The sequence below is a fragment of the Entelurus aequoreus genome, linkage group LG04 (assembly GCF_033978785.1).
Source record: "Entelurus aequoreus isolate RoL-2023_Sb linkage group LG04, RoL_Eaeq_v1.1, whole genome shotgun sequence".
Lineage (NCBI taxonomy): Eukaryota > Metazoa > Chordata > Actinopteri > Syngnathiformes > Syngnathidae > Entelurus > Entelurus aequoreus.
The window spans coordinates 10,124,634-10,140,413 of record NC_084734.1 but is presented as its reverse complement, the minus strand read 5'-3'; the positions used below and the strand labels follow the sequence as shown (position 1 = coordinate 10,140,413).

The following is a 15,780-nucleotide window of genomic DNA, read 5'->3' as shown; positions in this document are numbered from 1 at the left end:
ACCCCGAACTTTTGAACGGTAGTGTATGTTTTTTATATTTATTTAAATGAGTAGTAGATATTAGTTTTTGCTTTTGTTGACTTATTGTGTACTATTGACTTTGTTTTGCTCTTACAATTGTATGTAATTAAATAGAATAAGGAAGTACTTTGAAGTTTGTGTTGATATTGTTCAACTGTCAACAGCACTCATTATAAATATATTTGAAAAATGTAGAGTTAATACATGTGATCGGTATTGACCCATCTCACTCATGGATGATTGGAATTGGCAGCGTAAGATCTTTAATTATTATACTATAACTATATATTGTTGTGTATGTTATGCATTCTATTTTGTAGTTATCAATGAACCAGGTAAGTATGAATTATGTAAATGTCTTTGGGTTTACAAAAAAGCCAGTTTCAGTGATAGAGAGGACACCATATGCTTATGGGAATATATATTTATTTGTGTTGGACATTATCTTGATGGATATTAATGAATTTGAATGATTATAGTTCTGTTCAAATGTTTACTTACAGTAAAACCTTTTGATACAAAATTGCTTGTTGAAGCCAAAAGGTGGCCCACATACACTAGAACAGTGTTTCTTAACCATAGGGCCATTGTTGGGCCACCAAAACCAATGTGTTTCTCAGCTGTGGTCCGTATGGGTACTCAGTTGTAATTCACTTATCCACCACATGTGGCAGTAAACAGAAGAAGCCCAGAGCTACAAATACGACTTACGTTGTGACGATGTATTTTCAATTACACTTTATTGACAGTTTACTTAAGAAACATCTTCATTTAGTTTATTTATCCTAACGCAACATAATTGTGTGTACATTTATTTCCGCCAGTCATTTATGAGTCTCTTTTCATGGAGTATATTTGGTTAGTACTTGTTTTTTTAACCAGCCTGACTTCACTCTAAGGTTTATGTGTTAAACAAGTAATAATCTTTGTGATTAACACATGTTTTCATATCCTTTGACAAGATTGTAAAATGTAAGTAGGTTGGATATAATTATTGAATATGACTAAATCAGTGTTAATATTTAAGTGGGCCCTTCTGTAGTGGAAAAGTTAGACCCCGAAGTCAAAAAGGTTAAGAATCCTTGCACTAAAAGCCAATCTGGTGAAGATGCTGATGATGAGGTGTAATTTGCTGATGGAGCACCATGGTGGTAACCATAGAGTAAATCATATGTCACACTGACCAATCAAGGAGGTGAAGAGCTCAGGGGCAGAGCTGCCAGCTGCCATGAAGGTTGCCCCAGCAACATCCTGGCTGAGTTGCAGGTTCTAAAGGGCAAACAAAGAGTTCAATAATGGTGGAAAGTTGTGGTGTGCAACTTATCATTTGGATTTGGATATAAGTCCCAATAAAGTTTACAACAAACCTCTGAGACTTTTTCCAGTGAGGGCACAAAATAAACATCACACACTATGGCCAGTGCATGAAACATGTAGATAGCCTGCAAAGTGAGAAGAAGAAAATAAACATCACACACTATGGCCAGGGAGTGAAACATGTAGATAGAAGAAGAAGAAAATAAACATCACAAACTATGGCCCAGGAGTGAAACATGTAGATAGAAGAAGAAATTAAACATTACACACTATGGCCAGAGAGTGAAACATGTAGATAGAAGAAGAAGAAAATAAACATCACACACTATGGCCAGGGAGTGAAACATGTAGATAGAAGAAGAAGAAATTAAACATCACACACTATGGCCAGGGAGTGAAACATGTAGATAGAAGAAGAAGAAAATAAACATCACACACTATGGCCAGGGAGTGAAACATGTAGATAGAAGAAGAAGAAGAAAATAAACATCACACACTATGGCCAGGGAGTGAAACATGTAGATAGACGAAGAAGAAAATAAACATGACACACTATGGCCAGGGAGTGAAACATGTAGATAGAAGAAGAAGAAAATAAACATGACACACTATGGCCAGGGAGTGAAACATGTAGATAGAAGAAGAAGAAAATAAACATCACACACTATGGCCAGGGAGTGAAACATGTAGATAGAAGAAGAAGAAATTAAACATCACACACTATGGCCAGGGAGTGAAACATGTAGATAGAAGAAGAAGAAAATAAACATGACACACTATGGCCAGGGCATGAAACATGTAGATAGAAAAAGAAGAAAATAGACATCACACACTATGGCCAGGGCATGAAACATGTAGATAGAAAAAGAAGAAAATAAACATCACACACTATGGCCAGGGAGTGAAACATGTAGATAGAAGAAGAAGAAAATAAACATCACACACTATGGCCAGGGAGTGAAACATGTAGATAGAAGAAGAAGAAAATAAACATCACACACTATGGCCAGGGAGTGAAACATGTAGATAGAAGAAGAAGAAAATAAACATCACACACTATGGCCAGGGCATGAAACATGTAGATAGAAAAAGAAGAAAATAAACATCACACACTATGGCCAGGTCATGAAACATGTAGATAGAAAAAGAAGAAAATAAACATCACACACTATGGCCAGGGCATGAAACATGTAGATAGAAAAAGAAGAAAATAAACATCACACACTATGGCCAGGGCATGAAACATGTAGATAGAAGAAGAAGAAATTAAACATCACACACTATGGCCAGGGACTGAAACATGTAGATAGAAGAAGAAGAAAATAAACATCACACACTATGGCCAGGGAGTGAAACATGTAGATAGAAGAAGAAGAAAATAAACATCACACTCTATGGCCAGGGAGTGAAACATGTAGATAGAAGAAGAAGAAGAAAATAAACATCACACACTATGGCCAGGGAGTGAAACATGTAGATAGAAGAAGAAGAAATTAAACATCACACACTATGGCCAGGGACTGAAACATGTAGATAGAAGAAGAAGAAGAAAATAAACATCACACACTATGGCCAGGGACTGAAACATGTAGATAGAAGAAGAAGAAATTAAACATCACACACTATGGCCAGGGACTGAAACATGTAGATAGAAGAAGAAGAAGAAAATAAACATCACACACTATGGCCAGGGACTGAAACATGTAGATAGAAGAAGAAATTAAACATCACACACTATGGCCAGGGAGTGAAACGTGTAGATAGAAGAAGAAGAAAATAAACATCACACACTATGGCCAGGGAGTGAAACATGTAGATAGAAGAAGAAGAAAATAAACATCACACTCTATGGCCAGGGAGTGAAACGTGTAGATAGAAGAAGAAGAAAATAAACATGACACACTATGGCCAGGGAGTGAAACATGTAGATAGAAGAAGAAGAAGAAAATAAACATCACACACTATGGCCAGGGAGTGAAACATGTAGATAGAAGAAGAAGAAAATAAACATCACACACTATGGCCAGGGAGTGAAACATGTAGATAGAAGAAGAAGAAAATAAACATCACACACTATGGCCAGGGAGTGAAACATGTAGATAGAAGAAGAAGAAAATAAACATCACACACTATGGCCAGGGCATGAAACATGTAGATAGAAAAAGAAGAAAATAAACATGACACACTATGGCCAGGGCATGAAACATGTAGATAGAAAAAGAAGAAAATAGACATCACACACTATGGCCAGGGCATGAAACATGTAGATAGAAAAAGAAGAAAATAAACATCACACACTATGGCCAGGGAGTGAAACATGTAGATAGAAGAAGAAGAAAATAAACATCACACACTATGGCCAGGGAGTGAAACATGTAGATAGAAGAAGAAGAAAATAAACATCACACACTATGGCCAGGGCATGAAACATGTAGATAGAAAAAGAAGAAAATAAACATCACACACTATGGCCAGGGCATGAAACATGTAGATAGAAAAAGAAGAAAATAAACATCACACACTATGGCCAGGGCATGAAACATGTAGATAGAAAAAGAAGAAAATAAACATCACACACTATGGCCAGGGCATGAAACATGTAGATAGAAGAAGAAGAAATTAAACATCACACACTATGGCCAGGGACTGAAACATGTAGATAGAAGAAGAAGAAAATAAACATCACACACTATGGCCAGGGAGTGAAACATGTAGATAGAAGAAGAAGAAAATAAACATCACACTCTATGGCCAGGGAGTGAAACATGTAGATAGAAGAAGAAGAAGAAAATAAACATCACACACTATGGCCAGGGAGTGAAACATGTAGATAGAAGAAGAAGAAGAAAATAAACATCACACACTATGGCCAGGGAGTGAAACATGTAGATAGAAGAAGAAGAAGAAAATAAACATCACACACTATGGCCAGGGAGTGAAACATGTAGATAGAAGAAGAAGAAATTAAACATCACACACTATGGCCAGGGACTGAAACATGTAGATAGAAGAAGAAGAAGAAAATAAACATCACACACTATGGCCAGGGACTGAAACATGTAGATAGAAGAAGAAATTAAACATCACACACTATGGCCAGGGAGTGAAACGTGTAGATAGAAGAAGAAGAAAATAAACATCACACACTATGGCCAGGGAGTGAAACATGTAGATAGAAGAAGAAGAAAATAAACATCACACTCTATGGCCAGGGAGTGAAACATGTAGATAGAAGAAGAAGAAAATAAACATCACACTCTATGGCCAGGGAGTGAAACATGTAGATAGAAGAAGAAGAAATTAAACATCACACACTATGGCCAGGGAGTGAAACATGTAGATAGAAGAAGAAGAAATTAAACATCACACACTATGGCCAGGGAGTGAAACATGTAGATAGAAAAAGAAGAAAATCATTTGTCATGTGAGCCAGTAGACAACTCACACAGAGCACATGGAGGATGACGGCTCCCTCTCTCCTCTGCTCCAGACTAAAGATGTCTTTAGGAAACTCACTGATTGCTGAACAGACGACAACAACAAATAGTGGAACATTATTCATTATCTGTGTTTACATCACGACACAGAAAATCTACTTAATTGTCTTGTTCTAAGATTAGAAACTTTCCTTCACGGCTTAGTTCATTTTTCTGTTGGACTTTTCTTTGCAGAACTGAGCGGCTCAGTGTGTGACTAAGCTGCCTTACTTGCATCTTAATCCAGTTTTCTCCCTTTTTCTTGTGACTCCTCACAATCTGTCCTGCCATTTTACACACTTCTCCCAACTGTTCCCTTCAAACTTCCCTTTCAAGGACCTTGTCTTAAATAGGGATGTGCTGCTATCAGAATGGGCCTATTTTCATGAAAAATAATGTCCATCACAGACTGACACTATTTTATTTTTGGTCCCCCGGCTGACAAGCGGCCAGCAGCCAATTATGGGTCTCCACACACAGTGTGGAGCCGCTCCACAACACAGTGTGGAGCCGCTCCACAACACATAAGAATAAACACCTCCATTATGGCAAATGAGCGGCATTTTACATTGTCTTAAAGGCCTACTGAAATGAAATGTTTTTATTTAAACGGGAATAGCAGATCCATTCTATGTGTCATACTTGATCATTTTGCGATATTGCCATATTTTTGCTGAAAGGATTTAGTATAGAACAACGTCGATAAAGTTCGCAACTTTTGGTCTCTGATAAAAAAAAAACCTTGCCCCTACCGGAAGTAGCGTGACGTTGTCAATTGTTCACTCCCTCATATTTTCCTATTGTTTTCAACGCAGCTAGAGCGATTCGGACCATTGCCCTATTAATTTGAGCGAGGATGAAAGATTCGTGGATGAGGAACGTTAGAGTGACGGACTAGAATGCAGTGAAATACATATTTTTTTTCGCTCTGACCGTAACTTAGGTACAAGCTGGCTCATTGGATTCCACACTCTCTCCTTTTTCTATTGTGGATCACGGATTTGTATTTTAAACCACCTCGGATACTATATCCTCTTGAAAATGAGAGTCAAGAACGCGAAATGGACATTCAGTGCCTTTTATCTCCACGACAATACATCGGCGAAACGCTTTAGCTACGAGCTAACGTGATAGCATCGTGCTTTAACTGCATATAGAAACAAAAAAAATAAACCCCTGACTGGAAGGATAGATAGAAAATCAACAATACTATTTAACCGTGGACATGTAAATACACGGTTAATGCTTTCCAGGCTGGCGAAGGTTAACAATGCTGTGCTAACGACGCCATTGAAGCTAACTTAGCAACCGGACCGCACAGAGCTATGCTAAAAACATTAGCTCTCCACCTACGCCAGCCAGCTTTCATCTGCTCATCAACACCCGTGCTCACCTGCGTTCCAGCGATCGGCGGAAGGACGAAGGACTTCACCCGATGCGTTTGGCGGCCCGGAGACGTAGGAAGTCAAGGTGAGGTCGCCGGCTAGCGTATCTGCTCTCCAACAAAGTCCTCCTGGTTGTGTTGCTGTAGTCCGCTGCTAATACACCGATCCCACATACAACTGTCTTCTTTGCTTATTTACTGTTGTAGTCATTCCCAGCTGAATATCAGGTCACCCCCGGCTCTCACAGCATCTTCCCTATCTGAATCGCTTCCACTCCCCACTAGTCCTTCACTTGCACTTTCCTCATCCACAAACCTTTCATCCTTGCTCAAATTAATGGGGAAATCTTCGCTTTCTCGGTCCGAATCTCTCTCACTTCTGGCGGCCATCATTGTAAACAATAGGGAACTTTGCGTATATGTTCAACTGACTACGTCACGCTACTTCCGGTAGGGGCAAGCCTTTTTTTTTTATTATCAGATACCAAAAGTTGCGATCTTTATCTTGTTCTATACTAAATCCGTTCAGCAAAAATATGGCAATATCGCGAAATGATCAAGTATGACACATAAAATAGATCTGCTATCCCCGTTTAAATAAAAAAATTTAATTTCAGTAGGCCTTTAAGCAAGGTGTGTTTTGATGCCACACAAAGGCGGCGCTATGTCAGACGGCAAGCATAGAGGCCTGTCAGCCGATGTCATCTTGCTTCAGAGCAACTGTATGGATTATTTTTATACTTCTTTTTTCCACTTTTTGGAGTGGATTAATATTGGCCTGTGCGTTACTGGATCACTAAGAGAACGGTTGAAGTAGCGTGGTAGCGGCGGTCGTGACTCGTGAGTAAAGTGCGTTCAAACGGACACCCTTATTAACTTGCGTGGGACTTTTGTGGAGGAAATATTGCTGTGTTGCAAACTTTTGTATGGTGTTGCTTCCTTATTTGTGATTATTCCAAGCTGATTATCAGATCCTGTGTCTTTTTATTGTGGTGTAGCGGCACCTGCAGTAAGTTCATGTGACATGGCGCACTTGAATAAGATAACTATTGATGGCTTCATCATTTGTCCAGAATCGTAACGGTTTCCCTGGACCGATCCAGATAGGAACCGATACCAAAAAATAGTGTACATCCCTAACAATAACTGTTGTCAGTAAGTACACCGCACATAAGAGAAGGGCAGATCAATAATCAATATATGATTGATACTGGAGTCATGTTTTGTTTTTGTTAATGTTTACAAACTCACAGACTAATTCCCTGGACACAGAAGAAACAAAGGATCTAAATGAGTAACAGAAAATAGTACTCCCGACTTTGTTGTGCCCAACCAATTGTATGGCATAGAAGAGAATAGGGAAGCAGTTTAATTATTGTGTTCATATTCACTGTCAATAGCACGCACCTTTAATAAATAGAAAAATTTACAATATTGGTAGTGGTACTGACCCATCTCACCCATGGATGGTCGGCAGCATAAAACCCAGATCAGACAGTAAAACCTGTACTCTATCTAAAGCAGTGGTTCTTAACCTGGGTTCGATCGAACCCTAGGGGTTCGGTAAGTCGGCCTCAGGGGTTCGGCGGAGCCTCCGCCACGGAGGTAAAGAGGCATCCGACTTATCGTGTAAATAAAAACTTCTCCCCATCAGCGTATTATGGATACCACCAAACAATGTTCCCTCTAATTTTCCATCTGATTTGCAGGTTTTTTGATTGATTGATTGAAACTTTTACTAGCAGATTGCAAAGGAAGAGAATACACAGTACAGTACATATTCCGTACAATTGACCACTAAATGCTAACACCCGAATAAGTCCATGTTAATCAATTCATGGTAATGTGGGTAAGGCAGGGGTCCCCAAACTACGGCCCGCGGGCCGGATACGGCCCCCCAGCGTCCAAAATTTGGCCCGCGGGAAGTCCCAAGTTAAAAAAAAATTATTATTATTTTTTTAATTTGTCCTTACTAGTCCATTTTCTACCGTCTCCTAGCCACTCAGGCAAATCATATTGTCTAAATATGCCATCGATAACGTGACATGCAGCAAGTACGCTCTTAAAGTCAATTAGTGCGCGAGGAATATATATGTATGAATACATATATATATATATATATATAAATATATATATATATATATACACACACACATATAGACACATATACATATATACACATATACATATATATATATATATATATACACTACCGTTCAAAAGTTTGGAGTCACATTGAAATGTCCTTATTTTTGAAGGAAAAGCACTGTACTTTTCAATGAAGATAACTTTAAACTAGTCTTAACTATAAAGAAATACACTCTATACATTGCTAATGTGGTAAATGACTATTCTAGCTGCAAATGTCTGGTTTTTGGTGCAATATCTACATAGGTGTATAGAGGCCCATTTCCAGCAACTATCACTCCAGTGTTCTAATGGTACAATGTGTTTGCTCATTGGCTCAGAAGGCTAATTGATGATTAGAAAACCCTTGTGCAATCATGTTCACACATCTGAAAACAGTTTAGCTCGTTACAGAAGCTACAAAACTGACCTTCCTTTGAGCAGATTGAGTTTCTGGAGCATCACATTTGTGAGGTCAATTAAACGCTCAAAATGGCCAGAGAAAGAGAACTTTCATCTGTAACTCGACAATCTATTCTTGTTCTTAGAAATGAAGGCTATTCCACAAAATTGTTTGGGTGACCCCAAACTTTTGAACGGTAGTGTACATATATATACGTATATATACACATATACATATATATATACATGGACATATATATATATATATATACATATATATATATATATATATATAGCGCGGCCCCCAGCCAAGTTGTTTTACCCCAATGCGGCCCCGGAGTCAAAAAGTTTGGAGACCCCTGGTGTAAGGTGTGTAATTTGTTGTGAGTTCATGCACTGTGTTGGTTTTGTTCTTTGAACAAGGTGATGTTCATACACGGTTCATTTTGTGCACCAGTAAAAAAATATATACGACTTTTTCTTGAATTTGAAAAAATAAAAATATATATTTTTCACTAAAGAAGGGCTCGGTGAATGCGCATATGAAACTGGTGGGGTTCGGTACCTCCACCAAGGTTAAGAACCACTGATCTAAAGGTCTGTAAGCCCCTCAAGTATATGATTTAGATTAGCCTCAACATACCTCCTCTCAGCATCCAAATGACTCCCCACTTCAGGCAAACATGTTCAAGTGATGAGCATGCTTGTGATGAAGAGGCCACTAATCAGCGGGTCTTTACAACAGGTCGCTGCATTGCGCTTTGATTTCAACTACAGACGCATCCTTCAGTTTCTTAGCAACCGCATCCCTCAAAGGCTCAGTGTGCCTTAACATGTCGGTGCGCAGAGTTTGGGGTGGTGGACACACTGCCAGGTGTGTTTAAAGTAGGGCTGGGCGATATATCGATATACTCGATATATCGCGGGTTTGTCTCGTGCGATATAGAAAATGACTATATCGTGATATTGGAGTATACGTTCTCACGCAGTTGCTTTTAGCTGCGGGCATTACACGACAGGCTCTTCCCACTCTTTCCTGTGTCTCCTTCTCACAGACAGCAAGCGCAACTTCTTACATACGTCACATACTGTCACGTCATACGTCACATACGTATACGCCCTCGCGGAGCAGAGAGGTAGCAGCATGGGTAATGTTAGCTGTGATGCTAGCGGAGTGGTGCGAGCGGTAATACGAGAGAAAGAAGGTGCGAATCTGGTAACAAATGAAGGAAGAATTAATTCCAAAAGAAAAACAACAAGTGGGAATATGTCGATCAGACAACCGTAATTTGTCAAGTGTGGGGCAAAAGTGTTGCTACAAAAAGTTGCATTACTGCTAATATGTAGCATCATTTGAAAAGTCACCTGCTCGAGAATGAGGAGTGCTTACTCCGCATGTCAACATCTCCGTTCGGTGCCACACCCCCTCACCATCAAAATGCCGAGCCAAACATCTCCAGATCAACACCGTATGTTTGTTTTAAACTATTGTAGTGGCGTTCTGTACAGAAAGTGCACTTTAATTTAGTGTTGTTTTGATTTGTCATCTTAGTGACCCTGCGATGAGGTGGCGACTTGTCCAGGGTGAACCCCGCCTTCCGCCCGAATGCAGCTGAGATAGGCTCCAGCACCCCCCGCGACCCCAAAAGGGACAAGCGGTAGAAAATGGATGGATGGATCTTAGTGACATGCACAAAAGTGCACTAATAGCTTGTTTTAAAATGTCTCTGACAATCTTGCCAAAATGATTCCCGGGCGCGGCACCACTGCTGCCCACTGCTCCCCTCACCTCCCAGGGGGTGAACAAGGGGATGGGTCAAATGCAGAGGACAAATTTCACCACACTTAGTGTGTGTGTGACAATCATTGGTACTTTAATTTTAATTAAAATTTTGCACTTTCTGTTTTGGAAATGACATGAATGTTTGTGCCACTGCTTAAAGGCCTACTGAAAGCCACTACAACCGACCATGCAGTCTGATAGTTTATATATCAATGATGAAATCTTAACATTGCAACACATGCCAATACGGCCGGGTTAACTTATAAAATGCAATTTTAAATTTCCAGGCAAACTTCCGGCTGAAAACGTTTCGATATGATGACGTTTGCGCGTGACGTCAACAGTGGAAGCGGAAGTATTCGGAGCCCATTGAATCCAATACAAAAAGCTCTGTTTTCATTTCATAATTCCACAGTATTCTGGACATCTGTGTTGGTGAATCTTTTGCAATTTGTTTAATGAACAATGGAGACTGCAAAGAAGAAAGCTGTAGGTGCGATCGGTGTTGTCACGCCAAATTTCTTCCCTCTACAAAAACCTTCCCTCCCCCATTTACTTCCGGGGCTGCGTCCAATAAAATCACAAAGTTGCCGGGGGTCCTTAACCTGCACGCGACTGTCCTGTTTCGCGCCTGTACAAAAAAAAACAATAATCGATTTCTTCAGATTCCAGCTGCTGTCAAAGACGAAGTATCCTTCCAGCGACGGGCAGTCAAAGCCGAAGTGCTATCGATCGCTGTCAATGACGTAAGAGGAAACATGACCACGGAAGTAAATGGGGGAGGGAAGGTTTTTGTAGGGGGAAGAAATTTGGCGTGACAGCGTATTAGCGGCGGACTACAGCAACACAACCAGGAGCACTTTGAGGATAGCAGACGCGCTAGCCGAACGACCTCGCCTTGACTTCCTCCGTCTGCGGGCCACCAACCGCATCGGTGATCGGATGAAGTCCTTCGTCGTACCGTCGATCGCTGGAACGCAGGTGAGCACGGGTCGTGATGAGCAGATGAGATCTGGCGTAGGTGGATAGCTAATGTTTTTAGCATAGCTCTGTCGAGGTTCCGTAGCTAAGTTAGCTTCAATGGCGTCGTTAGCAACAGCATTGTTAAGCTTCGCCAGGCTGGAAAGCATTAACCGTGTATTTACATGTCCAGAGTTTGGTAGTATTGTTGATCTTCTGTCTATCCTTCCAGTCAGAGACTTATTTGTTTTGTTTCTATATGCAGTAAAGCCCGATGCTATCACGTTAGCTCAGTAGCTCAAGAGCTTCACTGCGTGGAGATAAAAGTCACTGTGAATGTCCATTTCGCGTTATCGACTCTCATTTTCAAGAGGATATAGTATCCGAGGTGGTTTATAATACAAATCCGTGATCCACAATAGAAAAAGGAGAGAGTGTGGAATCCAATGAACCTTTGTACCTAAGTTACGGTCAGAGCGAAAAACGATACGTCCTGCACTGCACGCTAGTCCTTCACTTTCACGTTCCTCATCCACGAATCTTTCATCCTGGCTCAAATTAATGGGGTAATCGTCGCTTTCTCGGTCCGAATCTCTCTCGCCGCTGGTGTAAACAATAGGGAAATATGAGCAGTCCTTCCTCCTGTGTCGTCACGCTACTTCCGGTAGGGGCAAGGCTTTTTTTTATCAGAGACCAAAAGTTGCGAACCCTATCGTCGTTGTTCTCTACTAAATCCTCCATCCATCTTCTTCCGCTTATCCGAGGTCGGGTCGCGGGGGCAGCAGCCTAAGCAGGGAAACCCAGACTTCCCTCTCCCCAGCCACTTCGTCCAGCTCTTCCCGGGGGATCCCGAGGCGTTCCCAGGCCAGCCGGGAGACATAGTCTTCCCAACGTGTCCTGGGTCTTCCCCGTGGCCTCCTACCGGTCGGACGTGCCCTAAACACCTCCCTAGGGAGGTGTACTAAATCCTTTCAGCAAAAATATGGCAATATCGCGAAATGATCAAGTATCACACATAGAATGGATCTGCTATCCCCGTTTAAATAATTTAAAAAAACATTTCAGTAGGCCTTTAATAACTGTTTAATAAATACACTTTTGGTCAATTGACTTAGTTGTGATTCCCCTCTCTGCATGAACGTTTAAAATGAGCATATATTAATGCAGTATGAAGAAGAATGTTTTAATGTAGACACATAGAATCATCATACTGCTGTGATTATATGCATCAAGTGTTCATTCAAGGCTAAGGCAAAATATCGAGATATATATCGTGTATCGCGATATGGCCTAAAAATATTGAGATATTAAAAAAAGGCCTTATCGCCCAGCCCTAGTTTAAAGATGATTTGTGTGTGCTCTGCATTGGCGTTGTTAGGCCTATTTTAGGGGGGCTCAAGCCCCCCTAAAATGTTCTTAAGCCCCCCTAAATAAGTTGGTGTTAAAAAAAATAAATAAATAAATAAATATATATATATTTTTGTTTTTTGCAAATACATGCCGACATATTCATTATAAAGTGGCCCGAATATGAGTTTAAATAAATAATCATATAACCTGTCATTATTCACTCAGTTTCCCCTCACTTCATAAGGTAGAGAGCCCCTTTAGTGCGTCGGTATCCAATCCATTCCACTTGTTCATATAGAAAATACCCACATCACTCAAAATCCAGTCCGCATTTTCTATGCGACCTTGCTTGCGGTCCTGCAGGTGTACGAAGCACATTAGCACACAGCACTGCAGAACAAGAACCTTGTGTCTGCAATTGTAAATCATTTAGTTTTTAAGTTTTGTGTTTCTTGTAGAATCTATATAAAGTAATATACATTAGCCTATTGTTAAAATAATGAAAAAAAACATCATTAAATATATTTGTTTTATTGTATTGTTACATTAATAGCTGTTGTGTTATTATTGGATGGCTTGTTAAACATTTCATAGGATTTTCAGAGGGTGGAAAAACCAAGACATTTAATATAAAATGTAAAATGAATAAATACATAAAAAGAAAAACAAAAAAAAATGGTTAAAAGCCATCGTCCCGGGGAGCATTTCATTTCGTCCCGTGAATTTTTTAACCATCCCGGGGACGACGGGACTACGTTAATCTGAAGCCCTGGAAGTTACATTTTATTGTTTGCATTATTTGTTTCAGCATTGCACTTTGAAGATGGTCCCTCAGCTCTTTGACAGCTTTGGCTCTTTTTCAGATCAGCAGACGGACTCTAAGTCTTTCTTATTTACAGTATATATAAAAGTTTCTCATTTTTATTCAGACTTCCATATATATTTAATTTCCTTAACGGCTTGCCATAATATATATATATATATATATATATATATATATATATATATATATATATATATATATATATATATATATATATATATATATATATATATATATATATATATGTCCCACTGGGGTGAGTTTTCCTTGCCCGTATGTGGGCTCTGTACCGAGGATGTCGTTGTGGCTTGTACAGCCCTTTGAGACACTTGTGATTTAGGGCTATATAAATAAACATTGATTGATTGATATTATATACAAGCCAAATTATCCCGATTCAGGTATTACTTTAATTCAAGTAATTAAGTAATATTTCCAGGGCTTGAATTTACAACCATTTTAGTCACATATGTGCCCAAAATGTAATCTGTGCAACTTCAAAATATTTGGGAACAAACAATTATTGTATTGTGAGCTATAGTGGTGGCATTAGCCTCTATGTTGTGAAGTAATAACATAGAGGCTAATGCCATGACTTTCATTGTGTTTCAGTGTATCTTGAAGGATCATGCAAGTAATTGTTTCTTGTTGATGCTGTAAACAAAATGTCACTGTGCAAACCCATGTTTGTTGTTGTACTGAACACAGATTGAAAAAAAACAGACTGAAATAATAATAATAACAATGATTAATTTCTAAGTCTTTGTTAGCCGTCTGTGAAGTTTTGTGCTCGTGCGCATCCTGTGCATCTCCTGGGGGCTAAGACCCCCCTGTCCTTAAAAGCTAGTGACGCCCCTGGTGCTCTGCATAGTCACATGTTAATCATTGGTGCTGATCATTAAATCAAAAATGATTTCATCTTACCAGATTTTGAGTCTGTGCTTTGGTTGTTATCTTTCTGTGTGGCGACCTCCTTTTTGGATAAGAAGATGTCACCATCTCCAGTGGGTCCATGAGAGGCTGCACAGATTGGTTCATCGGTAGAGAATATATTATTTTTGTACGAGGATCAACACTGCAGCACAGATCATTCCGTTTGATGGATGTAGAAAATATTGCCACATCAAGTTGAAGATAATATGTTGCACCTGAGACATCACCGGGATGCACCAGCCAGGCGGCTGCAAGCAGACCGACAGCAGCGACGCAGAGCCGGGGGAGGAGCAGCGTCTGCCTCGGTCTTCTCGCCGCCTTCATTCCGCCGCTCCTTCAGAACATGTCCACGCTCCTGAAATGGCTCAAAAGCAGCTCGTTGTTTGATTCCGAGCTTAGCGCCTGCTTGTTTAACGGGGAGATAGGCGGCGCGTCAAAGGCATCTCAGCATCCGAGCCAGCTGGAAGGGATCCGGGCTCCTAAGTGGAAATACACGTCGAAAAGAGAGTCTTTACATCTCCCGGGTCCGGAAGAAACATTGGGGTTGCACGGTCGGAGGAAGGCGAGAAGGCTGGCCGGTGCGATGGCTCACCACCAGGGGGCGCCCTTGCTGTGAGTGGGCGGCTGCACTGGTGGTGCTGCAGGGCGGGGAGGAGGAGCAGGGGCGCCGCTAGGGATTTTGGGCCCCATGAAAAGAATCTTTACAGGGCCCCCGACACAGCGGCAACATTTTTTGATGCTATTTTACATACATTATTTTTGAAAGAAGAACAGCATCACAGTTGACATTATTTTTTCTGTATTATAATTTCATCATCATTAGGGGCCTCTCTGGGCCCCTCTCCATCATGGGCCCCAATAATCCGTCTCCTTTACCCCCCCCTTTTCGGCGCCCCTGAGGAGGAGACACTGTTGCTGTCACTTCCATCTAGCCATTTTCTACCACTTGTCCCTTTCGGGGTCGCTGCAGGGTGGGGAGGAGGAGACACTGTTGCTGGCACTTCCATCTAGCCATTTTCTACCACTTGTCCCTTTCGGGGTCACTGCAGGGCGGGGAGGAGGAGACACTGTTGCTGGCACTTCCATCTAGCCATTTTTTACCTCTTGTCCCTTTCGGGTCGCTGCAGGGCGGGGAGGAGGAGACACTGTTGCTGGCACTTCCATCTAGCCATTTTTTACCTCTTGTCCCTTTCGGGTCGCTGCA

General features: G+C 40.7%; 1 protein-coding gene across 2 annotated transcripts in view; it reads right to left on the bottom strand.

The window, feature by feature from the left end:
- The window catches only part of LOC133648264 (sodium/potassium/calcium exchanger 3-like), a 42,784-nt gene extending 27,061 nt beyond the window's left edge, over positions 1-15,723 (bottom strand). Inside the window, exons 1-5 of one of the 2 annotated variants that reach the window (XM_062044191.1) lie at positions 14,792-15,723; positions 14,568-14,663; positions 4,784-4,860; positions 1,389-1,463; positions 1,206-1,290 (exon numbers count right to left, since the gene is read on the bottom strand). In XM_062044191.1, the coding sequence (XP_061900175.1) occupies positions 1,206-1,290; positions 1,389-1,463; positions 4,784-4,860; positions 14,568-14,663; positions 14,792-14,900 (442 nt within the window). In that variant the 5' untranslated portion in view covers positions 14,901-15,723. The remainder of the gene's footprint in view (positions 1-1,205; positions 1,291-1,388; positions 1,464-4,783; positions 4,861-14,567; positions 14,664-14,791) is intronic. The other variant, XM_062044192.1, reaches the window with a different exon arrangement.
- Between the last annotated feature and the right edge of the window lie 57 nt (positions 15,724-15,780).